At 44.5% G+C, this 27,914-nt stretch overlaps 1 protein-coding gene across 1 annotated transcript; it reads right to left on the bottom strand.

The window, feature by feature from the left end:
* Positions 1-3,036: 3,036 nt before the first annotated feature.
* On the bottom strand, positions 3,037-27,885 carry LOC133378979 (vomeronasal type-2 receptor 26-like). Its single transcript, XM_061613593.1, has 8 exons — positions 27,614-27,885; positions 26,182-26,373; positions 13,364-13,551; positions 11,826-12,117; positions 7,514-7,741; positions 4,435-4,561; positions 3,377-3,947; positions 3,037-3,145 (listed from the first exon to the last, which is right to left on the bottom strand). Exons 2-8 carry the CDS (start codon positions 26,311-26,313, stop codon positions 3,037-3,039), a joined length of 1,647 nt encoding a protein of 548 aa, XP_061469577.1. The 5' UTR covers positions 26,314-26,373; positions 27,614-27,885.
* Between the last annotated feature and the right edge of the window lie 29 nt (positions 27,886-27,914).

Genomic DNA, 27,914 nt, shown 5'->3' with positions numbered 1-27,914 from the left:
TCAAATCTGTTAGGCCCAATAATTTCAATAGCCATTCTTCCATTATCTATATTAATTCCATCTTCCATCTTCAATAATCCTGTTAAGTCCAGTAATTTCAGTAGCCATTCTTCCGTTATCAGTATCCCATAATAATCTTGTTATCATAGCCATATTCCAAGTAAACATATCAATTAATCCATCTCGTCAAATCTGTTAAGTCCAATAATTTCCATAACCATTCTTCCATTATCAATATTTCCATCTTCCATCTTCAGTAGTCCTGTTAAATCCAGTGGTTTCAGTATCCATTCATCCATTATCAGTATCCCATGATGATCTTGCTGTCATAGCCATAGTCATATAACAAGAGTCTGATGGGAATTTCCCCCATCACAAATATGTCCTTGCCATCAATTCTGAATATGTTGTTGAAATATTGTTGTAAAGTCACATCTCTGCTCTGGGTGCATCTCTGCTCTGTCACATATTTGTAGTTAATTCCAAAAAAATTTTCTATGTCAAGCCCCATCACATCATTCCAGTCAAGAATTCTGAATATGTTGCTGAAATATTGCTGCAAAGTCATATCTCTGTTCTTCTTTTTTACAAAATGCACTGGCTCATCTCTTAAGAGTTTCTCCACTGTCACATATCTGTAGCCAACTCCATAGATTTTTTCTATGTCAAGCTCCATCACATCATTCCAGTCCAGAAAATTATCCAAGACATTGATAACTTTACCACCAAAATCTTCATTAATTTCTTCAGAGACAACGTTGAATTCCAAACAGTAAACTTTATTTCTAACATCCATAAACTCCAAATCTTTTTCCAATTTCACATTTGTTCCAATCTCCAGGGCTTGTAGCTTCCCTATCCCATCAAACTCCTCTCTCACAGAATCCACTATTTCTTTAAGCTCCTGCGTCATTTTGTTAAATTCAATTTTCATCTCCTGTCTACCCTGTCTCAGGGTTTGTTTCGTTATCTCAATCTCACCCATTATTTTCTGAAACATAGTTTCTTCCATGGTCTCAATCACTTTCCTGGTTGTCATTCTTAAAACCACAGAAACAAAAATTATTTCAGCCACAATTGGGTTAATATTCCAGGCTTGCTTATATCAGTGTAGACAGTACAGCCTGCCTTATCTCTATGTGTTCAGGAATACAAAACAAACTTAGTTCCCAACATCAAAACAATTAGTGGCGTCGTGAACAAGCAGATTCGTCCAAATGAAATAGACCAAAAAAATTCCCCCCCCCTCCTCGAAATAGAAATCCCTCTTCCGTTGGTATCTTTAGAATGCACCTCCAGGACAGCTTTTTGCGATAAAAACAAAGATAAGCTTTTTCGATTTCTTTCCTCCTTAATTTCGTTAGTGAAAGAGAAAAGCCATAACTCACCTAGAAGTTCTTCACAGGTGATTCATTGACAAATCTCTTTTTTGCTGCACCAATTTAAACCAAGTAAAAAAAGAAAATAGAAAGAAGGATGCTTATCTGCCTGTTAGAGTTCGTTTTTCTTTAAAGAAAAGATAAACGTGTTGCTGTAATCAGCTAGAGCTTGATGAAAGTCCGTCCGGCATTGCAGTTTGAACCTTCTCTCATAAATAAATGAAATCCAGTCCTCCCCACAAAAACAGGCTTTGTGGTTAATCTCTCTACGTTTCTCCCTGCCTGGGAGAAAATCTTTACCAGTCAAAAAGAGCATTGTGACTGATTTTAAAGCTGAAAAAGCTTCTTCTGAGACGAGAGCTTGACTCAGAGGCAGCACAGGCAAAGCAACCCTTCCCAGAAGTGGAGGTTGGCCGTTATCAATGGTGCTATGGACTTTGAAGAGGCACGAGTACAGGGCAAAAGTGACAACTGAGCTAAGGGAAAGGCACGTCAAGCAAATCCTCGTTGCGACCATCTTCCATCTGGAAACCTATGTCCTCCCTATGGGAGGCTGTGTGGATCCAGAATTGGCCTCCACAGTCACTTACGGACCCACCGTTAAAGACCTTACCCTGGAAGACAATCTTACTCAGCCACGAGTGATGGCCAATGAATAAATGAATGACTACTCAGAAGTCCTATTGAATTCAATAGTTTATTCCCATGTAAGCAGGATGTCGATTGTTGCACCTAGACCAGCCTTTCCCAACCAGTGTGCCTCCAGATGCTGTTGGACCACAAATCCCATCAGCTTCAGCTAGCATTGCCAATGGCTGAGGCTGATGGGAGTTGTGGTCCAACAACATCTGGAGGCACACCGGTTGGGAAAGGCTGGTCTAGACTTTCTGAACCTCACTATTCTCAGATCGCGTTGGACTGATGAGGCAAAAAGGAGGGTCCAGTGCTGGAAACAGTCTAACAAGATTTGGGCTGATTGGGAAGGGAGACATCACTTTAATCATGATTTTGACTCATTCTTGGGCTTTGTGGCTCTCTTGTTGTTCTCCTCCCATTTTGTGAGTCACTACCCCAGTCCCAAGAAAAATGGTGAGGGAAGGGAAAGGCACTCTGCATATGTTCAACAACTTTTTCTCTCCTCTTTGTTTTCTAATGTAGTGTTAATGGGGTCGCTACACTGGGCTCCTTTGGGGGGAAGGGTGATGTATAAACTTTCAAGTTGTCACTTTTTTAATACTCTTTTAAAAGATCTAGAGGGAAAGCCTAGATCTATGGTAATCCTATACTTCTTTACCTGGGAGTAAATGCCATTACACTGCAATTCCAGTTTCCCCCCAAAGTACAAGAGGTTTGCTCCTTGTCCATGCCTGAGCATCAGCTAGATAGAGTCATCCTCCCACCCCCTTAAACTCTGAAGGGGGTGGGGAGCATCTGCCTCTAGACCCAATAAGAAGGCATTAATAATTATGTTATGACCTATTGTTGGAAGAAATTCAAATCAAATTGTGAATTGTTATGCTGAATTCAAGAGCACTTAAACAAAAGAAACCCCTTCCTTTAACAAACACATTTTAGGATGGAAGCTGACAACTTGCTATATCTCCATTCTTTATTTCTCTGATGGACATCTGTGATCAAAACTGAATATTTTAAACAATCAGATGCCATCTTTAGTTTTTGTTATCAGACACTCCTTTGTATTCAGATCAGGCCTCAGTACAATGATGTAGCATTTGGGAAGGAAGATGCAGCCCAGGAGCCCAGCACTGGAGGCCAAGATAGAGAAGACCTGCACGGCTGCCATGTATTTCCCCTTTGTGCTCAGGTAGGTGGGCACAAAGGACACCCAAACACTGCAGAAGACCAGCATGCTGAAGGTGATCAGCTTGGCTTCATTGAAGGCCCCAGGCAGCCTCCTGGCCAGGAAAGCCACTGCAAAGCTGGTGGCAGCCAGAAAGCCCATGTAGCCAAGGGAACCATAAAACATGGTCACAGACCCTTCGTTGCATTGCAGGATGATTTCTCCAGGCTGGGAATGCATGTCAGAGTCTGGGAATGGGGGAGAGATCACTAGCCAGATGGTGCAGATGACAACTTGGATACTAGAACTGGAAATGACAATGGAGTTGGCCAGACTCTTCCCCAGCCACCTCCTCACCCTGTCCCCTGGCTTTGTGGCCAGGAAGGCTAGCACTACAGTGATGGTTTTTGCCAAGACAGAAGAGATGGAAACTGAGAAAATGATGCTGAAGGCTGTTTGTCGGAGAAGGCAGGTTGTTTTCCTTGGCCGGTTGGTGAACAGGAAGGAGGACAAAAAGGAAAGCAGGAGGGAGATAAGGAGGATGTATGAAAGATTCTGGTTGTTGGCTTTGACTACTGGAGTGTCAATATATTTAATGAAGATTCCTAAAACAAAACTCGTAGTTAATGACAAGAATAAAGCAAAAGAAACAAGGATGGTCCCTAAAGACTCTTTAAAGGACAGGAATGTGACAATCTTGGGAACACATTGATCTAGGTCCTTGTTTGGATACTGATGTTCTGGGCATTTGTTGCAATGTTCTGCATCTGAAAAGAAGAAGAGAGGCTTCAGTAATTTCAAGCTTATAACCATCACATTCTTTGTTCTGTTGCATTCCATAAAAGAGGAGCAACTTCATTAACCTGTACATTCAGCATAAATGCATCATAATCTGTGTTCCATTTGGAGGATTACGCTCCAGAATAACCAGAGTGGATACAGGCCAAGATATTAAAACATATGTCTGTCCCAATCAGATATAAGTATGTAGGCTGTGATAAAAACCATAAAAGGTTGTATGGTATAGGCAGTATCTATCAAACCCTCTCACTACTTGGTCTCTTGCAATTTATTTCTCAAGTTTATGTCTGTCAACCGATCTTATCAAATAATTATGGCAATTAAAATACGCTAGCCAATAAAGGATCCACAATCAAAAGTGTCATTGGAATATTCACAGAAACTTTTTCTGGGTGAATCTTTGCCCTATTTATTTTCCCCAAGGAATGCCTTTTTCCCTCGGAGTCAACCCACCTTCTTGAGTGGAGATGGTCCCTTCTGCACATGGAGCACAAGCATAGCAGCAAACCGGCTCTCCTTCTTTAGCCACTTTCTTGTATCCAGGGCGACAGCTTTCTGTACACCTGGACTGAGGCACGGTCTAATCATAAAGAGAAGAAGGTGCATTGAAGTGAAAGTGTCAACGGTGTTTGTGATGGATAATTTTGTATTTCTCCTGTGGGTTCTTTGCTGGGGGTCCATGAATAAAAATTGAAGACACAGGCTTGCAGCAAAAAGGTAGGCCTTTATTGGATGACAAGTGTACACTTGGTCAGTCTCCCTCTGAGTGAGTGGAGAACTGCACTTTGGCTTTTCTACATTTTAGGACAAATACTTTAGCATCTGCCAATCAGAATTTAACACATCAGAATGACATAGACACGACAGTATTACACAAGTATTACACAGGCATTTGCATAGGCATTGCGTAGGTACTGTACTTCTCTGCATCGTGTTCTAGTGAATTTGGCAATGTTCAATACTTCACTTGAAAGTACATTTTCACAGTGAACTAAGCACTCCAGCTAGTGAGCAAAGCAATTTAGTTATGCATTTTACTACTGCAAATCTTTCTTTCTACATCTTAGGGACAATGAGATGTTCAGCACAGTGTTATCTATTATTTTGAGTACAAATAGTTCCAAACAAACCAGCATGGTCAGAGGTGATAGCTCCAAAAAGAAAAAGATCTGGTTTTCTACTAAACTATTAAAATGTTATGAACCTTTATAGATTTATAGAAGAATACATTTTGCTTATTGTTTATGTATATTGAATTCCCCATTAGCTATACATGTATGTATATATAAAATTCCCCATCATTTGTATCTATGGAAATGGTTTATAGAATTTTTAAAAGCTGAAACAGGTGTTTAGTTCCAGGGACCCCAAATTAACACAGGCCCCATTTTCAGGGAATCCCTTTTAATGCAGAATGGTATGGCAGGGAATCTTCTTTGGGGTGCATCGCACAGTTGTCAACATGAGGACAGAGAGCACAGGAAAGAACCAAATTTATGATGTCACATCTAGGAAAGGAAAGGCTTGTTAAGAAGAGTGGAGGTGTGCCAAGGATGTGTAGGCACTGGATGACTTTTTGTATGAGATGCCAGAATGTCCAGAGTGCTATGTAGCCTACATTATTTCATAGGTTTTATGCTGAAAATAAGACTCAACTGGGATGCACATTTGTGAAAGATGGATTAATTATTAAGTATTTATACAGCACCAGAGGGTGGCCCGGTTGAGCCTTGGCTGAGGGGCCCTGTGGCCCAAAGGGGCCCCTGAAGGGCCCCTCCTTAGGATGGGGAGGTGGCTCCCCTGTTCCATGATTTGCGGCAGTGTCAGCTCCTGCAACCCAACCTTACCCTGGATCATAGAGAGGGAGCTTCTACACACACACACACACACACACATAGACAGTGTGGACTTCAATAAGCCTGCCAGCATGCCCCCTACCTCTTCCACCAGTGTGACTGCCATGTGTGCTGTGTGCCTGCCTGCCATCACCCAAGATGGCAGCAGGGGCTTCCCTAAGAGCTGATGATACAGCTGCCATCTTGGTTAATGGCAGGCATGCACACACAGCATGCACATCATTCACATGGCATGAGAAATAGGTGGGCATGTGGGTGGGATTATTATTAGGTGTGTGTGCGCGTTGGGATACAGCACTGTGGACTCAGGGCAGGCTGGTGCCCAAGTGCCCAGTCATGCCTGGTGCCAGCCTTGTACATTTCCACTCCATTTTGGAAGTTGCCTAAAATGTCATTGCTCTGTGGGGCAGTGGATTTCTTGCTGGGCAAATTAAAATGGCAGGCAGCTGCTGCAGTATGAACCCCAGATTGGGTTCTGTTCAAAATCAAGAGCACTGCCAATGCAACATCAAAACAGCTATCAGGGAGACTGGCATGGAGAGTGGTAAAGGAAGCACTGCTGGGCTGGACTGTAGAGGAGTGTGATGTTCCTGACTGTAATGTAAATATGGTAAGTGCTGGTTTAGTATAAGACATATGGTAAGTGGAGTGAGTGAGGAGGGGGAGTACCTGGGCTGTAGAATGCTGGATGATTGGCTGAGCGTTTGAATGGCTGGAAGTATAAATGAGAGGATGACAGTTGAATCGGGGTGGTGTTTTGTGGTGGTGTTGTTTTGGTGGTGTGTTGTTGGTGTGTTGGAGAGGTTGGTGTGGAGAGTATAAGGTGGCTGTTGAGAGAGTGAAACAGGAGTTCTGAGGCAATTATTAGGAAGTAAAGTACATAAGAGAACATATATGAAACCATACGCTTGTAAACAAAGTCTTAAGTAATCTTGTTATTTCTAATGCTTAATAAATATTTCTTGGTTTACTAAAAACCTGATTCTTCAGCTGGGATACACAGACCAGGGGGGATGGCAGAGTAACCAAGGCTGAAAAGTAATTGTATCAAATAGTGGCTGCTGCGGAGGAAAAGATATTGTATCCAGTACCACAGAGAAACCCAGAGCTGTAAGCTTCAGAGGCAAGAGGCTGCAGGGGGGTTTGGGAATTACCTATACCCATAGACTCAAGGTATCGAGATAGCCAGGCAGAGACTAAGGGACAGTCTATAGGCTATAAGGGATACAGAGTGTTGGGTAGTGTGGCCTAGCAGGGGGATCTTTTGAGATCTGTGCTAGTGTGGTGAAAGGTAAAAATAAACCTGACGTTCCTGACTGGGGGTGACCAGAGGTGGGCTGCACATCATAAGGTGGGCCTGACAGTAGTAAGACATCACTAGTGGTCACAGGCGGGGAAGGACATCACAAGGAGCTCTTCTGAGCTTCTGGGGCCTTTGGCCCATGACCAACTATGGTGCCAGGCCAGCTATAAACACTGATTTCCTAGGGCTCCAAAATTCAACAGAGATGTGTAGAATGTGAGGTCTTGGCCTGCAAGTTCCCAGCTCCTGCACTATATTCAGTAGGACTTAGTCCACGGTAAGGTTTGAAAGGATTGTAGTTGAAGCTCTGTGTGAATTATTCAACAAAGTATTAGAGCTTAACAGATGCCACTTGGAATCAAGTGTCTCCTACCTTGCTAAACTGCTTGGGCCACACAATGGCTTCCGGGTTAATGGTGAGTTTAATGTCAGCAGACTTTCCTCTCTCTATGCTCCCAACTTTCACTCGAACACGGGACTCATTGGAAAACATGACCCAGTTCTCAATATCATAGTTGCCTGGCAGGTCCCCATTCTCATCCAAATGCAGGCCACCCAATGAAGCATTCAAAAACTGGATTTCTCTTAAGAAAGGGTGAAGCTGGAATGATGGAAAACCCCAGCATTAAGAAAACATGAACCCAAGCCTGATTTCTCAGCCCTGTTCACATTGAGCTTTAATCTCCTCTGAACTGGGACCAGTGCACATCTTTTATTGATTAAACATTTTATATAGCACCATTCATATAAAACGTCCTTTAGAGAATAAACCTCTGTCATGAAATTCCCTGTCTTCCAGCACTATCTTGTGTTGCATTTTGGATACTCTGTTCATAGGGTTTTTGTGGTAAGAGGTATTCAGAGGTGGTTTATCATTGCCTTCCTCTGAGTCTGGATGCATCTTAGTCTGGTGTCTCAGCTCTGACCATTCCACTTTGGGTGCCCCTGCTAGGAGTCTAGCCTCTTGGTCTAGACTCCTGACAGCATTGCTCTCAGCTTCTTAAGATGTTAAGGTGTGCATCCTAGAGTGGAAGATTATTCCAAAGTCTCAGGGCCCCTGCGGAGAAGGTCCCCACACTTCTATACACAGTTAACATTAGCAAATGAGAAGGACAAGGGGCTGAGCTGAATAGACTCTCTGCTTGGAAAGAAGGCCCAGCAAAGGCAGAGTGGGAGATGAAAAGATCCCAACTTTAGCTAAAAAGATGAAGTCCCAGGGCATCAGTGGAAAGCAGAAGATTCTTCTGACATAAGCATAGTGTGTAGGGGGGGGGAGAGTTGGCCTCCACCTTGAACCTCACAAATTGGATTTGCCTCAGTTTAACACTTTTCCACACTACAGTATTTGAGTTTGGCTACAAGATAATGATGATTCCAAAGTTGGGACAATGGAGTACAGTTTGCAAACAGGGAAAGGAAATACCTGCCATGGCTGCAGCCTTTGACGTTCCAGCCCACCTTGTCTACCCACCATCCACATCTGCTTTGTTCTGGTTGAATATGCAGTGCTTAAGGCCTGAGCCACAGCCTGGACACTGAAGTAAGTGCTGTAGCTATCTTGAGACAGGGCTCTCTCCAGCTCCTCTTGGGGCAGCTTCTCCAGATTCTCCTTCTCTGTGCATCTTGTCCAACCTCTCATGGATAACAAGTGCTTTGAATATAAACAATGAAATGCTTTCTTCCAGAACTGGTCAAGATCAGGTGAGAATGGACTATAGTAGTCATGTTTTGTTCTTATTTGGGACTTCATTACAAAGGCCAGAGAACCATGAATGTACTGGAAGAGATTAGGATCAAACCACAGGTTCAAGTTGATGTCCTGAAAAACTGTTGAGATCCAGACTTTTGCCCCAATGTTTTCCTCAAGTGCTGTTTGTAGCATGATGATTGGACCCCATCCCCCCTGAATATGCTCATAGTAAATAAATACATTGACTTGTCTCCATATGACATTTGGTTTAATAGAGTTGAGCCTTTGGTACAGATTCTTTTCTGGTAGTCTTTTTGATAAGGCAATGCAAATTCCATTGTTGATCAGTAGAGGTGTCAAGGCATTCACAAACCTTTCTCCATTGTCATTGTCTGGAGCAGTAAGACCAATCCATGTCCATCTAAAATGTAGGAGCAGTTTGACAATCCCTGGGTACTGAGTTTCTTCTTTGGGGACTGTCCGGTAGACAAAAGGGAACTGGGTGTTATCATCAAGACCCTGAGCAGTAAAGCCATAACTGATCTAGTGAGGAAAGGAAGAGAATACTTTTGTTTTGTTTTCAGGATTTCAGGGTACAGATATATCTTACAACAGGCATTTCCAAGCTGCCACCATTTTCAGGTGGGATTCAATCGCATATCAGCAAATTCAGGTTTACTATTAAAGGTGATTTGGAGCTGTTGCACAACAAACCCACTAGTCCAAAAGATGGGACTTTTGCAGAAAGGAAAGTGATGGAAAATGCATTGGAAAGGTTGGGCTAGGGATGTCACATGCTACCACTTGCACAATTTACTTGGGGCTTTTTCCAATGACCGTTCTTTATGTAATAAAGTTGTGGTTGTAGAGGCAGATTCACCTCATCCCCTCAGGAGCTTTATGGGGTGGAGGAAGCCTCCATGTGCCTGATGCTCAGGCAAGGGCAAGGAGCAAACTTTTTGCACTATTGAAAGTGCAAGTCTATGAATGTCTACTCAGAAGTGCCTTTGAATTCATGTCCGCTTAAAGCCATAATATTTTTTGTAGCTGTCAGAAACCAATAAAACTTGTTCTCTAGATCTTTTATAATAGTTTTTTTTTAATGACACTTTAAATTTGTTTTTAACTTTATTCATTACTAGCTGAAAGTCTAGCAGTGTCTGGGAGTTCTTATAAATATATCTACAAACAAAGAATTATTAAATGATTTTTTTTTAGTTTCTTGATGGGGAAAAGTATTTTCTAGGGCTGTATACACCCCCTAATATGATCTGAGGCTCACCCCACCTGAATCTGGCCCAGACTATTTAATTAAGTTTTAAACCCTTTGCTATGCTCCTTTTCACACCTTCTTGAAACATTTCTTTTTAGGCCAGGCTTTCCAGAGACCAGGGTTCGAATCCCCACACAGCCACAAAGCTCACTTGGTGACTTTGGGCCAGTCACTGCCTCTCAGCCACAGAGGAAGGCAATGGTAAACCCCCTCTGAATACTGCTTACCATAAAAACCCTATTCATAGGGTCACCATAAGTCAGAAACGACTTGAAGGCAGTCCATTAGCATTACTAATAGATGCTGATCTGTTTTAATCTTTTTAACAAGTGGCTAGTGTTTTAATTGTTTTAAATATGTTTGTAATTACTTGTTTTTCACCATTTTGTTGATAATTTTATTTTTTTGTAAACCGCTTAGAGGCCTTTACAATCATGCGGTATATTTTTGTTGTTATGTGCTTTCAAGTCAATTTTGACTTATGGCGACCCTATGAATCAACGACCTCCAAGAGCATCTGTCATGAACCACCCCGTTCAGATCTTGTAAGTACAGGTCTGTGGCTTCCTTTATGGAATGAATCCATCTCTTGTTTGGCCTTCCTCTTTTTCTACTCCCTGCTGTTTTTCCCAGCATTATTGTCTTTTCTAGTGAATCATGTCTTCTCATTATGTGTCCAAAGTATGATAACCTTTCATCATTTTAGCTTCTAGTGATAGTTCTGGTTTAATTTGTTCTAACACCCAATTATTGGTCTTTTTTGCAGTCCGTGATATCTACAAAGCTCTCCTCCAACACCACATTTCAAATGAGTTGATTTTTCTCTTATCTGCTTTATTCACTGTCCAACTTTCACGTCCGTACATAGAGATCGGGAATACCATGGTCTGAATGATCCTGACTTTAGTGTTCAGAGATACATGTGGTATATAGATTTTATTAAATAAATAGATACACTGACTTCTCTCTTCCAGCCCTACCTGAAGATGCCAGGGATTGAACCAGGGACCTTCTGCATGCAAAACCGATGTTCTACCACTGAGCTATGACCCTTCCCCTTATATTCTATTCCCCCCACCCACCCTATGCTTTTGAGACCACCCTGCTAGCCAGCCACCCTGCAACAACTGATTCCTGACGTGTTCCCTAGTCTGATAGCATAAACCTTTGCAGATCTACTCAGAAGTAAATCCTATTGTTTGACAGATTGACCAGACTCCTCTCCATTAGAGCCAATACTCATCTCCTGAACGTAGCCAGGAGGCTGCAATCCTAGTGCCATACTGGGAAGTGAGACCCATTGGGTTCAGTGGGTCTTACCTCTGAGTAGACAGACCCATTTAGGGTTGCAGCCTATCTATGTAAGATTCATTCACTCCCTCCCCTTCCCCCAACCCTGCTGGGCATCTTGATGAGTCGTTAGCAACTTTAATTACTGTGAAAAGAGAATTTCAAAGCACACAGAGTGTAAAGGCGGGAAACCCTTCAAATCACCCGGTAAACATGTCAAAATATGTAAAATTCTGCCTACAGGGGACAGCAAGATGAATAAGATTATATTTGGCAGGATCCAGCCTGCAGCAGAATGGAATCAGCTCTGCATTAAGTGAATGCAGGACTCAACAGACATAAATCGCTACCCATGTCCCTTTATTGACTCCCCAATAATGAAAGTGGGATTTTTTTGCAGCTGAACTTCCCTGCAGCCACCCTCATTCGTACCTGTGGGATTTTGTAGATGTCGGACATGGTCGAAATCTCTTTTGCAATCACAGAATCAGCTCCTTCAAGAACAGCCAGCAGCTTATTCTGTTTTCCACAGTTAAAGTTTGGAATATTGCTTCTCCCACCTGCAAGCAGGTCTAGCATGGCATCAGAAGTCATCCTTGCATCAAAATCATTTTCATAGAGGCTGTACCCCAGGGTGATGTTGGGTAAGAGCCTGGGATCCTGGTTGATCTCCTGGATGGTGAACATGAAGGACAGGATTTGCCACTCCTTCCTGCCTGAAAAACTCAAAAGAAAAAAAAAAGTAGTGTCACACTGCTATTCACCATTCAGGGAAAACAAAACGTTACGTACATCCATTCTTCTATAAATCTTGGAGCCTTTCCACACGATATAAATCTCACAAGAGCTCATCCCCAAATAATGGTTCATATGTTTGTACGGATGATGGGGAGGACATATCCTTGTTGCAAGGTCAAAATCCATTTTATTTATTTATTATTTGATTTATATCCCGCCCTTCTTCCCAGCAGGAGCCCAGGGCGGCTGCCTCGAGATGTACACTCCATTGCTAGAGACCAGAAGTGCACATTATATCTTTCCCTGAAAGGTTTGTGAGACATTGGGAAATTTCTGCAAAAGCTGAAGTACCTTTGCTGGTCTTTGCTGCTTCAAAAATACACTGACACAGAGATTCCCCTGTGCAGAAACACAGGAAGAAGAATAAATCCACATGCATCCCTTCGAGCCTGACTAGTTGTGGGCAGTCCAGCCCTTCAGTTTAACAAACCATCAGGAGGCTACAAGGATGTCTTTTGAGTCTCTTTTCTTGAGTGAAATCACCTGACGGACACAGCACCAATGAGGTCATCTTAGGGATGTAGTGAAGTTTTGTTAGGTACCAGAGGGGGGGGGGGAAGTCCCTGGAGTTAAATTGAGTCCCCAGATGCATTGCACTTGCCTAAGCTTGTGATTGCCTACATAATTTTGAACCTGGAAGAAAATACTTGCATAGTTCCTGTTGAAAAAAAAAAGTTCTCTCAAACTGTCATTGCATCCATCTATGAAGGAGAGATGTGCAAAAGGAGAATTGCCTTGTCTTTAATTTTTCTCCCTGAGGGAATCAGTATCTCCTCAGTTTCAATGCAAGTGCAATGCCAGACCCGGGACATTATTTGTGTTGATCCCTTCCACAGGCTCCTCTGAAATAGGATCTGTAGCACATGTTACCAAATTCTTCCAAGCTACACAGGAAGTGGATTGGACTGTGAAAACATAGGAAGTGGATTGGACTGTGAAAGACCAACCCAAATGGTGTTTGCATTTTGACAAATTTATAGGGCAGTACAATATCTCAGAGAGGAGGTCAGGTCTCCTGCTCCCCTGGTGCATTCACTATAGCTGCTCAATTTCCCTGCTTTTTAAAGTTTGATAGAAATATCTGTTGGTTATAGGTAGGTTCGTAAACCACAAGGTTTTTTGCCTATTAGTGAATGGAAGTACAGGTGAGGAAGCATAACATCCATACTTACCCCTGAAGCCTTGTTAAGGGAGGCTTGGAAAAGATGTATGGAAGTTGCTGAATAATAACTTTTGGAGACATGATGGCACTAATGAGGAAGTCTCCGGACCGATAATAATTCTGTGCATCATTTTCATCCTTGATCAGATTCAGGGGGCATTTTGCCTTCAGGATCCCACAGACTCCACGGGGCAATAGCTGCAGAAGCAGAAGTAGAAGCAGCAGGTATATCATTCTGTCTCTTCCTTCTAGTTCCAAAACTCTCTTGTGCCAGCCAAACAGAAGGAGTCAAAAACAGTTGCAAGACCAAAACTGGAGTGGCTTTGCAAATACAGGTGGTATCCAGCTATACCTTACAGCCAAACAGGAAACTCATTAAACTTAAGCAAGTATATTCACCCCCACCCTAAATCTTGGTCCAAGCAATCTCTGTGCACCAACCTTTTCAGGTGCAGTGCAAGAAATACCTTGTTGATACCTGTCACATGAGGTTTAGGTCATATGCCTAAAGGTGATCTGCAGAAATACCCTTGAGCTTTGGAAAAAATAAATCACAGTGATTTTGTTAATTATAAGGAGAAGAAGGTTCACCTTTTTAACATCTTGGAGTCTCTGCATGGCTGAAGGGACAGGTGCAGGGCTGGAGAAAAACATGTTTGTAAGAAATCACAGATGCGGCTCCAAAGTGTGTCATGGATCAAGGAGGGAGGGAGTTTGCCGACAAGCACCTAAGATGCATCTGCATCGGTCCAATGGCCCATCTAGACCAGCATCCTGTTCTCCAGAGTGGCCAGTCTGACACCTCTGTGCAAGTTCAGAAGCAGGGCACGAGGGCAATAGCCTTCTCTTGGTGTTGCTCCCCAGTCACTGGCATTCAGGGATCTCCTGCCTCTGACCTTGGGATTCTCTTCTCAAACCATCTAGGCTGGTGGCCATCACCACATCATGTGGCAGTGAGTTCCACAATTTGACCATGAAGAAATCCTTCCTTTCGTCTGTCCAGAATCTCCCAACATTGAGTTTCACTGAATGGCCATTTTGGTTTCCAGTATTACAAGGAAGCAAATGAGTGAGAAGAGGGGGCAGGCAGTGAACTGGACACTGCCCTGCCAACCTCAGCCTCCCCTCTCAGCCAATCCACACCCATCTGCCTTCTTACATTCAGCCAGTCAGGAGGTGACTCTGCCTGTCAATCACTGTGGCTCCATTTACTCTTGCTTCCCCTGCCTTCTCCACTACTGGTCTCATTGGGCAACAGCCCCCATTGGGGACAAGAATTCTCTCTTTCCTCCTCCCCTCACTTGGTAGCTAATGATTCTGCCAGGGTGAGCACTGGGCTACCGGTAAAGGTGCCCCTTTTATTCCCATTAAAAGGACAACTGGACACTTCACAGGAGAAATAGCAGAGAAGGAAATGAATTTATTTTACTGTCTTATCATGAGAGCGATCGGGTCCAAATCTAGGTGACCCCTCAAAATGCATTCCCCAAGAGAAAGAGCAGTAAATCATGGGTGGTATTCAAAGAAGTTTTGCTCAGACTCATTGAAATTAATAAACATGACATTGTTAGGTCCATTAATTTCGAAGGGTCTACTGTTAAACTCAGTTGAATAACACCTTTCCATGTTAGACCTTCCCAGTCATCAGAGTGGTCCTGTCCAGGGCTGGCATAAACACCTAGCATCCCCAAGCAGCTTCCCTGGCAAGGATCACTGCTGATGCTGGCTCTGGGTTTCCTTTCACTTTTCCCCTGGCCCAGCAGTCTGAGCCAGCAGGATCTAGCTACTCTTTAATTGTTCATGAAGCCCCTGACATAGCGTCACCCGAGACCATCCTTTACCAACCTGATGTGCTCCAGATATTTTGACTGGGTTGCAGTTCTAAGCATCTGGTGGGCCCCAGGTTGGCAAAGGTTCCTTTAGTTCCCTTGTGGGAAATGAAAAGTAGCTAGATTCAGCCACCCGGGGCTCTTTGGAGCTCCCGCCACATCCAAGTAGTCCTAGCAGGGCCTGCTGACAGAGGAGGGGTCCACCAGATTATGCTGTCCTTGTCCTGACTGGCATGATTCTGCAAGCTCTTTTTATACTTTTATGTTCACTCAAGAGCTCCACAAAAACCTGGAGTCAGCTATCAGGGCCGGTTCCAAAGGGTGGCCAGGTTGGGCACTGGCCTGAGGGCCCCGCAGCTCTAGGAGCCCCTGGGGGGCCCCTGAGGGGCCCTCTGCTCCCCTTCCACAATCCTGCGAATCACAAGATGAGCTTCTGAGCCACACTCCATCCCCTGCACTGCATGCGCGCACTGCATGCCATCAACCAAGATGGTGGCAAAGGCTTCAGTCCCTTACGGAAACCTTGGCCGCCATCTTTATTGATGGCAACCCTGCGCGAACAGCAGAGAAAGGTAGGTGAAGCACTGGGGGTGACGGGGGATAGCGGGCGGTTCAGAAGCTTGTCTTGCGATCCACGGGATCGCGGAAGGGAAGCAGAGGGGCCCGGGGCAGGCTAACGCCTAAGGGCCCCCGCATTCCTGGAGCAGGCCCTGTCAGCTGTGGCCCTATTTCCACATTACATTGAACATGCAGAGAGGAAGTAAAATTGTGTACAAGGTCACTAGTGTGTTGGATTCTACACTTTCCGGACTCTGAGTCTGCTACTGGAGATCAAGAGATCCCCAAGCCTGAGGTTGACAGATAAGAGTCCACAGAATAACCTCCCATAGCATTAGGGCCTGTTGAGCCAGAAACATGGCCTTCATGATTTCATTCCCTTGATCCCCCCCAAAAAAGTGCCTCCCGCAGTGCCTTTCTGGTCCAGTGGCTCATATACAGGCATCATATAAGCTCATGGGATCTGAATTGGTGGTAACTGACCAAGAACTAGCCTTTGGGGTCAAAGCAGAGAGCTCAATGAAGATGTTGACCTTGTGTGTGGAAGCTAAGGATGGATAGATGTGTCATTTTCAGTTCTCTGAGTTTCTCAGGACAGACAAAAGAAAGTACGTTGTCACACAATGCATAGTAAACCAGAGCTTGGAAGTAACTAGTTACAAGTAACGAATTACTTGTAATTCATTACATTTTTGAGTAACGAGTGGTAATTCCTTTACATTTTGATTGTAATAGAACTAGGAGTAATTTTAGTACCTTTGTGGAGTAATTGTAACATTTCCAGAATTACTTTTGGGCATTACTTGGGGGTGTGTCTTCTGCTCCTCTGATTTGTGGATGAAAAACATGTGCATCAAACTGGGCTTCTGTGCAGTGTCGCTCTTTCCTCATGCTCTGTGCATGGGGAGGAGGCGATGAGGGAGGAGGCGGAGAGTGAGATGGGATGGAGTGGAGAAAACAATTATTTTTAAAAAGGACAGTGGTGGTGAAGAATGGAGTGGAGGGGGAAAGGATCCAGAAGTCAAGAACATGGATGAAGGAAAAGAAGGAGGCAGCAGCAGAATGGAGATGAAGAACTGTGGAGGTGAAAGATGACAAAGTGTTCGTGTGTGTGAATACTGTGTTCGCATTTGGCACACAAAGTGCCCCCCACCCTCTCTGGCTACTGTGTTGCATTTGCAGTATTTTAACTTTTTTGCATCTCAGGGAAAATGTTTGCTTGAGTGAGTGTCCCTTAGTTGGTGGCAGGGCAGGGTCCAGGGAAGTGGTTTAGTGAGAGAGATTATGCTGGCTGGCTGAGTGGGGGAGGGTTGCACTTGGTTTGACGTGCAAAGATTTGAGCAGTGGCCTCTGCCTCCCTCCCCACCACCCTTACCAGCGGAGAGACCGCCATTGCTATCTTATGAATAAAAATAATTATTCTACTACCTATGTATGTGTTTGTTTATTTTTAATGTTGTTTTAGGCTACTTAGATGTGCAGCAACCAAGGCCAGTACCTTGTAGGTGTTTTTTTTAAGTAACTGAAATGTAATTGTGGTGATTACTTTGGAGGAAAAGTAAAGTAATCAGTTATTTTCAGAGCAATTGTAATTGTAACGGTAATTACTACTTTTTTGGGCCATGTAACTGTAACTGTAATTTATTACTTTTAAAAAGTAATCTTCCAAGCTCTGAGTTAAACTATAGGTAGTGATGGCCACCAACTTAGATGACTCTATAGGAGGGTTAGACAAAGGGACTAAGACTGGGGAAAATCCTTCTCAGTTTCAGATCTCTGGCAACTTTTGTTTATCAGGGTAGACAATATTGATCTTGGTGGTTCCATGTTCTGACTCAGTAGATGGAAGTTCCATGAACTCAGAATGTTCAGACACAGTTCCTCCAGGGATGGGGGAACCCTTTCTGGCCAGCTGTGGGCCAGACCCTTATCTCCTCACCCCTGGTGGACCAAATTTGAGACGTGGGCACAGCCACCCACCTGTCAGTCTCTCACATCACTATGGAATTGATTGCCAGGACTTCAGAGCTGAACTCTTTTGCCAACAGGCCCATGCTGCTCTATGAACCTCTGGTTTTCAGAGGTTCAAAGAATGAAAACGGAAGTGGTTTCCATTCAAACAGTCTCATTGGAAACTGATTCCCCATCCTGGAGAAAGTTGCGTTCCCACTGCACATCAGCTGGTGGGTAGTGGGTTCATGCTTTGTTCTAGCAAAAGAACAATCAGGAGTTCACTTTAAGCTCCCGATTCTTCATCTGAAGCCCTGGTATTACCTGATAACCTGTATGACACAGTGTAGGGCAGGTGGATGTTGCTTGCCCCAAACAGACTTGCAGGCCAAGTGGGGAGGCCGGGTGTAATGCCAAATATCTCCAGAAGAAATCTAGTTGTGAGGGGATAGTATGGCATGCCCCATTCCCCCTGTCTCATAATTCATGTCTCATACCCCTGCTTTATTGGGGTGCTTATTGCTTTGCACACTGTCATTGCACAGCATTGGAGTCTGAAGAGCTCACAGCACAGGCTTTCTTACATGGGGTGCTGGGAAGATAAAGATCTCATAGGTATAAGGTGCCCCCTCCCAGGGGGTCTTTTGGGTATAAATAAAGGACACCTAGATTGGGGAGATTAAGCCTCAAAGTAACAACAAGATTAGCCTCAAGAGGTCTCAAGAACCTCAAGAGCTACAGGATAACATCAGGAAAGACCAAGCTTCAAGCAGAGTCTCGAGCATGGCTGTTCATGAGGCTTCCAGCCAGCTAGGATCACGTAAGATAAGAACAAAGGAAGGGGGAGGAAGGGACTCATTAGTTTCATTTTAGTATTTTCTTGCCAGCAAACACCAGCAGCTGTATCACAGCTCATTGAAAGAGGCTTGCTTCAATAAATCGTTGAACTTCTGTCACAGATGGACCTTGAACTTCCTCATCAGCATAGCTCACTAGAAATGCAAGTTCCCCTAGAAAGTGCAGCAGGATCTTTTGCTGGAGTTACCCACACGTCACCCCCAGAGCATTTACAAATTTACCCTTAAGCCAATCTCTCACACACAGAAAGTAAAATAAAGAGTTGTTTTATTAAGAGAAGAAAGAAGGTAAAATATTGCAGTGTACAATTACAACTGAGCAGCTTTCTAACTATTATTCGTTCATTCAAGAACACTAGATAGACTAAAGCAAAGAGACTAAACTTATGCACACTTTCACATCAAACTCACCCACGCAGAAAGAAAAGGAAAGAAAGAAATCCAGAAGTTGTGTATACCTCTCCTGGAGACTGAGAGAGAGACTTTCATATCTAGCCCAATGAGCCAAAGCTCCACCCTTTGTAACCAGTGCTAGATTTGAAAGATCTAACCAAAATCCTTAGCTCTGAAACTCTAAAATTGTCCTGAAGATGCTAGAGAGCATTGATAAGAAAGGCAGCTGTTGAGCCCTCCAGAAGGAGGAACTGCTGACCCCTTCCAACCCCTCATGTGTTATATCTTTTTCTAATGAAACTGACCCCAATGTAAATGTGACAAGGAAGATGTGGACCAACCCGTTTCCTGATAAATTCCCAGATAATAGGTGTGATCTCCCTGCTGTAAATCCCTGATGATTCCTAAAGGTTAAGATTATCATAATCTTTATGCAAACTATTTCTTTGTTTGAAGGGAGCACCTGATTCTTACTGGGCAACATTCTCCAAATTTCCATAGGAGTCAGGAAGTCTATACCCTCAGGCTTTCAAGATATGTTCTCGGGGTAGAGTTTGGAAAAGTTACTTTATTGAACTACAGCTCCCATCAGTCCAATCCAGTGGCCATGCTGGCTGGGGCTGATGGGAGTTGTAGTTCAAAAAAGTAACTTTTCCAAGCTCTGCTCAGGGGTCACAGAGAGGCTGTTTCCCAGGAATCTTTGCTGTTGCAGGTTTTCCAAACTCTGGTTCACTGAGGTGAATCAAAGATTAAAATTTCCCGATATTTGATTCCTTACACTTCTTCAACACCAGTACGTTCATTGCCTTTTGAAATGTCAAACTAATTGGCTTGGTACCTGCCCAGGCTAGGCATTTGGCAATACACGGGGTGGGCCAAGTTTGGCCTATGGGCCAGAGGTTCCCCAATGCTAAACTTACATCCTAAAAGAATATCTTGATCCTCCTGTGAGTAAAGGCCCAGGCCAAACTCACATACCCACCCATGCTGACCCATATCAAGACATTTTTATATATTTATTGCATTATTGGTATTCATATTTTCCATATCTGTATAACCTAACCCAAACCAATTCTGTATTTCTATCCACAGACCACAGTTTGGGAACCCTTTACTTAGATCATCGGGGGAATTCTTCTCTTGGCACCCCACCCCACAGAATATCAAAGGGTGGTGACCCAAAAAGACATTTTCTGCTGTTTCCCTTATACTGTGTTTAGCAATAAGGCAGTCTGCTTTTTCAGCATCAACCCTGTAGGAAGCATCATAGCTCCGGGAAACCTGTCCTGATCTTTCCCTCTGCTGTCACCACCCATTACAGGTCATCTACAGCAAGAGCACTGGCCTCCCAGTGCTTTACGGTGGTCTCCTTGAGGGGAGGGCAACAGCCAGGTAAACTCCAGTTCTTCTGCTTGGCAACGTCAGCCCAGGCACTTTAACAAACAGGAGTGTAGCTCCAATCAGCTTCAGCCACATAGGAGGTGAACCAGCCCTGGATTGTGTTCAAAAACCAGCCCAGCCCAGAAACAAAGTTAAGCTGTTTTTTTCAAAAGGAGCATAGGTAAAAAAAAAAAGGGGGGGGCAAAGGGAGCTCAAAATGGAAATCAACCAGAATATTGGACTAACTAATCCTACACTTAACCCAATTCACTAATAGGCAAAAACCTTGCGGTTTAAGAATGTACCTATAGCCCTCAGATATTTCTATCAAACTTTAAAAAGTAGGGAAATTGGGCAGCTGTAGTGAATGCACCAGGGGAGCAGGAGACCTGACCCCCTCTCTGAGATATTGGACTGCCCTACAAATGCAAGCACCATTTGGGTTGGTCTTTCACAGTCCAATCCACTTCCTGTGTAGCTTGGAAGAATTTGGTAACATGTGCCATGCTCAGTAAGCTTTGCTGTGCTTGTTAATAATAATAATAATAAAATTTTATTTATGAGTCGCCTATCTGGCCGAATGAACGGCCACTCTAGGCGACGTACATAACACAGTAAAATACAATATAAAAACAAATGAGGACCACAATCAATAATTAATCTAAACACCACCCTTCCAGTTAATAACAGCATTAAAAACTAATCCACCCCAGAGATCCCGTAGGCCTGCCTGAACAGCCAGGTCTTCAAGGCCCGGCGGAAACCTATCAGGGAGGGGGCATGGCGAAGATCGAAAGGAAGGGAATTCCAGAGGGTGGGGGCCACATTCGAAAATGCCCTCTCTCTGGTCCGCACCAGCCTAGCTATTTTAACTGGTGGGACCGAGAGAAGGTCTTGTATGGCTGATCTCGTCGGGCGGCATAATTGGTGACGCTGGAGACGCTCCTTCAGATAAACTGGGCTGAAACCGTATAGGGCTTTAAAGGTCAACACCAACACCTTGAATTGAGCCCGGTAAACAACTGGCAGCCAGTGTAGATCTATTAACACTGGAGTAATATGATCACAGTGACGGCTGTTTGTAATCAAACGTGCAGCTGCATTCCGTATCAGCTGTAATTTCCGGACCGTTTTCAAGGGTAACCCCACATAGAGCGCATTACAGTAGTCTAAGCGGGAGGAGACCAGGGCATGTATCACCCGTGGGATCAGGTGGATAGGAAGGTAGGGTTGCAGCCTCCGTATTAGATGTAATTGATACCAAGCTGCCCGGCTCACTGCCGAAATCTGAGCCTCCATGGACAGCTGGGAGTCAAGAATGACCCCAAGGCTGCGTACCTGGTCTTTCAGGGGTAATCTTACCCCATTGAACACCAGGTCAATATCTCCTAACCTTCTCTTGTCTCCCACGAGTAACACCTCGGTCTTATCGGGGTTTAGTTTCAGCCTATTCCTTCCCATCCATCCACTTATGGCTTCCAGGCACTTGGACACGGTGTTCACAGCCAACTCTGGTGATGATTTAAACGAGAGATAGAACTGAGTGTCATCCGCATATTGGTGACACTGCAGCCCAAATCTCCTGATGATGGCCCCCAGTGGCTTTACATAGATGTTGAATAGCATGGGGGAGAGGATAGAACCCTGTGGGACTCCACAATTAAGAGGCCAAGGGTCTGAAACTTCATCCCCCAATGCCACCCGTTGGTGCCTGTCTGAAAGATAGGAACGGAGCCACCGTAAAACAATGTCCCCTATTCCTAATCCCTCCAGGCGATCTAAAAGGATACTGTGGTCAACGGTATTGAACGCCGCTGAGAGGTCCAGGAGGACGAGGAAGGTATATTCTCCCCTATCCAACGCCTTCCTCATATCATCCACCAGAGCGACCAAGGCTGTTTCAGTTCCATGTCCAGTCCTGAAGCCCGACTGGAATGGATCAAGATAATCTGCTTCATCCAAGTGTGTCTGTAACTGTTTGGCCACCACTCGCTCAATCACATTGCCCAAGAATGGTAGGTTAGAGACTGGGCGGAAGTTATTCAACTCTTGGGGATCCAAGGAGGGCTTTTTCAAGATAGGCTTTGTTACTGCCACCTTGAGGGCTGATGGCATTGCACCCTCTTCCAAGGATGCATTTACCACTGCCTTGATCCCTTCGCTCAGCTTCTCTTTACAGCTCATAATGAGCCATGAAGGGCAAGGATCAAACAGACAGGTGGTTGGCTTCACAGTAGAGAGCACCTTGTCCACTTCCTCAGAGGGAAGAGGCTGAAACCGATCCCACCATTTAACCGGAATGCAACTGGCCGACTCTGGCTCACTTCCTGTATCCACGGCATATGGAGTCATGCTCTTCAGGCGCTCGATTTTATCGGCAAAGTGTTTAGCAAATGTGTCACAGAAGGCTTTAGAGTGTTCCATGGGTTCCTGAGCAACTGGACCGACCAGGCTTCGGACCACTTGGAACAACCTCCTGGGGCAGCACTCTGCGGACGCAATAGAGGCAGTAAATAATTCCCTCTTTGTTGCCTTTGTGGCCACCTGGTAGGCAGCTAGTGCTGCTCTAACCAGTGTCCGATCATCTTCAGAGCGAGATTTCCACCACCGGCGCTCTAGTTGTCTCACCTCCTGTCTCAGACCCCGCAACCGTGGTGTATACCAGGGTGCTATCTGAGTTCTATTCAGGGGGAGAGGACGTTTCGGAGCCACCCGGTCTACTGCCCTAGTGATCTCCCTATTCCACTCCATCACCTTCAGCTGGCTCCAAATCTCCCAGCGCATTCAGGCGTCTGGGACGGACCATCCTAATAGATCCTTGTCCCCTGCGGAGGGTGTGTGGCATTAAGAGGTCCATACTCACCAGGTAGTGATCTGACCATGACACGGGGTTGGAAACAACAGTCCCCATTTCCAGATCATTTCCCTCCCCTCCCAAGACAAACACAAGGTCAAGAGCATGACCAGCTACATGGGTGGGCCCCGTATTACTGAGGTGCAGTTCCCAGGAAGTCATGGTTTCCATGAAATCTCGAGGGGCTCCAGTGAGGACGGCCTCGGCGTGCACATTAAAGTCCCCCAAAACCAGTAGGCTGGGGGAGAGCATCCACACGCCCGAGATCACCTCAAGCACCTCGGTCAGGGAGTCTGCTGTGCAGCGGGGTGGGCGGTACACAAGTAGAATCCCTAAACTGCCCTTTGGGCCCAACCTCCAGTAATAATAATAATAATAATAATAATAATAATAATAATAATAATAATAATTTAATTTGTGGGTCGCCTATCTGGCCAATGGCCACTCTAGGCGACGTACAATTTAACAACAATACATTACATCATAATAAAATACATCATAAAATACAATATAACAATAAAACAATAAAACAGTTCCAGTACAGAGTAGTAGGCTATTCATCGTAAAAATTTAACCCTCCCCATAAGTCCCAAAGACCTGTCTGAAGAGCCAGGTCTTCAAAGCTTGGCGGAATACATTCAGGGAAGTACATGCAGTCAACAAACTTGGTCTCATGGAGAGGGGGTCTGACGAAAACCAAGGACCCCCGATAGATGACTGCCACTCCCCCTCCCCGCCTACCAACCCTCGGCTGCTATGCGTATCGGAAACCAGCTGGACACATGGCCTCAAGCGTAGGAGCTGAGGCCTCATCCAGCCAGGTCTCCGTAATACACATCAGGTCTGCGTTCTCATCCAGAATCATATCATGGATGAGCGTTGTTTTTTGGGCCACAGACCTGGCGTTACATAACAGCAGTCGAAGGTCAGATGGAGTCCTGCGTCCCCCAGTTATCTTCTGGTTATGGACAGGCCCAGAATGGATATTATGCATCTATCCCTTGTTCCCCTAAACTGGCACGGCCTGCCACCCGCACCTTTCCAGGATCTGCTGCCTAGCCTTTTAATATTGTGGCTCCCCACCCTCCCCACGGTACCCCCCTCTGGTCTGCACATGCCCCTTCCTTATCCGCCAATCAGGCAAGCCCCCCACCCCAAAACAGCACCAGAATATCTTAAGTCCAACAGGCATCCAATTCTCCGCTACAAGTCACTCGTCTCCAGCTGGTAGGTCGGAGCAGTAGATGGAAATTCCTGTATAGCGGTTTTTTTGACTAGCAGCCGATGAAAGGGTTTCGCCTGCTGGGGATGTCACCTTCTTCCTGGCCACCACCAGATTCAATTCATGGTGTGGCAGCTGTCTTTAGGGGCCTGCGCTGCTCTAAATATGATAATACAATCCTCATAGTAGCCTGGCCAGTCGTGGAGATGCCAAAAACAGGGCAATTTCGTGGTTCCAGTTAGATGATTAATATCCGCTAGCTGTATCTCTCATATATAGATGTTATTTGATGGGTATCTCTCCTTACAGATGTTCTCGAATATCTGTAGATGGTTATATCTCTTAAAGCCTGAATTTGTAATGGTGAGCCAGTATCAGCTGAAGCAGAGGAAGAGCAGGTTTTCCACAGAATCTCACTAATATAACCCAGCCAAACAATGGCCGCCGTAAAGCAACACAGCTGTCCTATGTCAGTTCTCTTGTTGGGTGATATTAAATTGGCTTCGTCTTCAACTCAGAGTTGCTGAGTCATAGATGATAAAATACAGGCTTACTGAAAAGTTTCTCACATATATTTTCTCACAGATATTCACCGGCAGTGTTTACTTCAGAGGACAGAAATGTTTACTTCAGAGGACAGGAATAGTTCAAGAGTCAAAAGGTGAATAGCAACCTTATATTGCCTTATTTCTCAAATGCTATAACTGTAGTTGTCATTATGACTAATAATCTTGTCCTATCACTTGAGATATTCCTTGTAATGCTCCTTGTAAGTTGCTTCCAGTTACAATTGCTTTTCAGTTGCAAACACAGCTCTAAGCTTGCGAGCAAGTTGAAACTCAAATCCCCAGCTGCAGTATGATCTTCAAGGCCGCTCGGTAGCGTTCTCACAATTACGTCCAAAACCGAGTGCAATGGTTGAATATTCCTTCATTTTTATTTGATAAAAAGTGTTGACACAGGCCGCATACATAGAATATATTTAAAGTATATCCCCTCCCCTCAAAAAAGAATCCTGGGAACTGTAGTTTGTTAAAGGTGTTGAGGGTTGTAGCTCTGTGAGGGGAAAACTACAGTTCCCAGGATTCTTTTAATTTAAGATATGCAGACGAGACGATACTACTAGCAGAAACCAGTAATGATTTGAAATGAATGCTGATGAAAGTTAGAGGAAAGCACAAAACCGGGATTACAGATGAATGTCAAGAAGACTAAAGTAATGACAACAGAAGATTTATGTAACTTTAAAGTTGACAATGAGGACATTGAACTTGTCAAGGATTATCAATACCTCGGCACAGTCATTAACCAAAATGGAGACAATAGTCAAGAAATCAGAAGAAGGCAAGGACTTGGGAGGGCAGCTGTGAGAGAACTAGAAAAGGTCCTCAAATGTAAAGATGTATCACTGAACACTAAAGTCAGGATCATTAATTCAGTCCATGGTATTCCCGATCTCCATTTATGGATGTGAAAGTTGGACAGTGAAAAAAGCGGATAAGAGAAAGATCAACTCATTTGAAATGTGGTGTTGGAGGAGAGTTTTGCGCATACCATGGACTGTGAAAAAGACAGATAATTGGTTGTTAGAACAAATTAAACCAGAGCTATCACTAGAAGCTAAAATGATGAAACTGAGGTTATCATACTTTGGACACATCATGAGAAGACATGATTCACTAGAGAAGACAATCATGCTGGGAAAAACAGAAGGGAGTAGAAAAAGAGGAAGGCCAAACAAGAGATGGATTGATTCTATAAAGGAAGCCACAGACCTGAACTTACAAGATCTGAGCAGGGTAGTTCATGACAGATGCTTGTGGAGGTCACTGATTCATAGGGTCGCCATAAGTTGTAATCGACTTGAAGGCACATAACAAGAACAGCAACAACATCACTTGGCTCAGCAGTGTACATGTAAAAAAGATCTTGGAATTGTTGATAGCAAGCTGAATATGAGTCAACAGTGCATTGTAGCTGCAAAAAAAAAAAGGCAAATGCTATTTTAGGCTGCATTAACAGAAGTACAGTTTCCAAATCATATTAAGTGTGAGTGCCAGTGTGGCGTAGTGGTTAAGGTGTTGGACTGCAACCTGGGAGACCAGGGTTCAAATCCCCACACAGCCATGAAGCTCACTGGGTGACCTTGGGCCAGTCACTGCCTCTCAGCCTCAGAGGAAGGCAATGGTAGATCCCCACTGAATACCACTTACCATGAGGGTTGCCATAAGTCGGAATCGACTTGAAGGCAGTCCATTTCCATTTCCCCCCTCTGTTTGGCACTGGTTAGGCCTCGTCCTGAGTACTGCATCCAGTTCTGGATGCCACATTTTAAGAAGGATGAAGACAAACAGGAATGAATTCAGAGGAGGGTGTAGTGGAATTTCTCAATGGAGTTCTTGTCCAGGAAACGACAGAGGCAGGTTGAAGCTTACAGCTGTTTATTATACTTACAATTGCAAGGAGACCCTGCTAGAGTGTGCTGTGGTGGGAGACTACCTTCCTTCTCTACATCAGAAGTTTTTATAGGACTGCACAGGGCATAGTCACATGTCCCAAGGTAGCCAGTTAGGGGCTTTACCTGTTTCCCGCTCCCACCTGCCCGTGTGATTCGCCATGCAAAAATGCAAGTACTCATCTCTTGTCTATCTTGTCTTGTCACAGCATCTGTCTCCACCCATCTCATCTACATCCTAATACCACGACCCCTGAAAATGGGGTTTTCCACTTCAAGGGCAACGAGGATGATGAGGGGACTGGAAACAAAGCTCTATGAGGAGAGACTGAAAGAACTGGGCACATTTAGCCTGGAGAAGACTGAGGGGAGATATGATAGCACTCTTCAAGTACTTAAGTAATTGTTTTTGCTACATCACTTTTCACTATTGAAGCAACCCCATTTCTGCTTAATTACTCATTTCCTGCCTAAAATATTTTGTAGTTACCTGACTGAAAGTTATTTTATCCAAGTTATTAATAAAAATATTAAAGATCCCTGCACCCAGGACCGAGCCCTGCAGCACCCCGCTCCTTACCTCCCCCCAGTTTGAGGAGGAACCATTGTTGGAGCTGATCCCAGATGGATCAGCTGAGCAAGCCCTCTATCTATCAATCAATCGATTGATTTATATCCCACCGTTCCTCCTAGCAGGAGCCCAAGGTGGCACTCTCCCCCTTAACCCCAATGCACAAAATGGGGGCTGGGGGGGAGACTCACCAGATCCCCAAAGGGCCACCGATACAGCGCTTGGGAGGGTCAAAGGCCACTTTTGCCCCCATGTGAGAAGCCGGGAAGGAAAGCACTTTGCAGGGAGGCGTTTTTTTCCTTCTTCTGGAGGACACGCCCTTCCTCTCTAGGAATCTAGCTTTAACTCCTAGACAGTCAGGCTGCAGTACCCCTCCTCTCTCCCTGCCTCGATCTCAGAGCCGGAGCCAAAAAGGAACATTAAGCAGAGTTGAGAGGTTTGGCCTCTTGCTAACACTTCCGACACTTCAGGTTCCCAAACGAACCCGGCCAT

The sequence above is a fragment of the Rhineura floridana genome, chromosome 3 (assembly GCF_030035675.1).
Source record: "Rhineura floridana isolate rRhiFlo1 chromosome 3, rRhiFlo1.hap2, whole genome shotgun sequence".
Lineage (NCBI taxonomy): Eukaryota > Metazoa > Chordata > Lepidosauria > Squamata > Rhineuridae > Rhineura > Rhineura floridana.
Note: the sequence above shows the minus strand (reverse complement) of the source record. Positions and strands in the feature narration are given on the sequence as shown.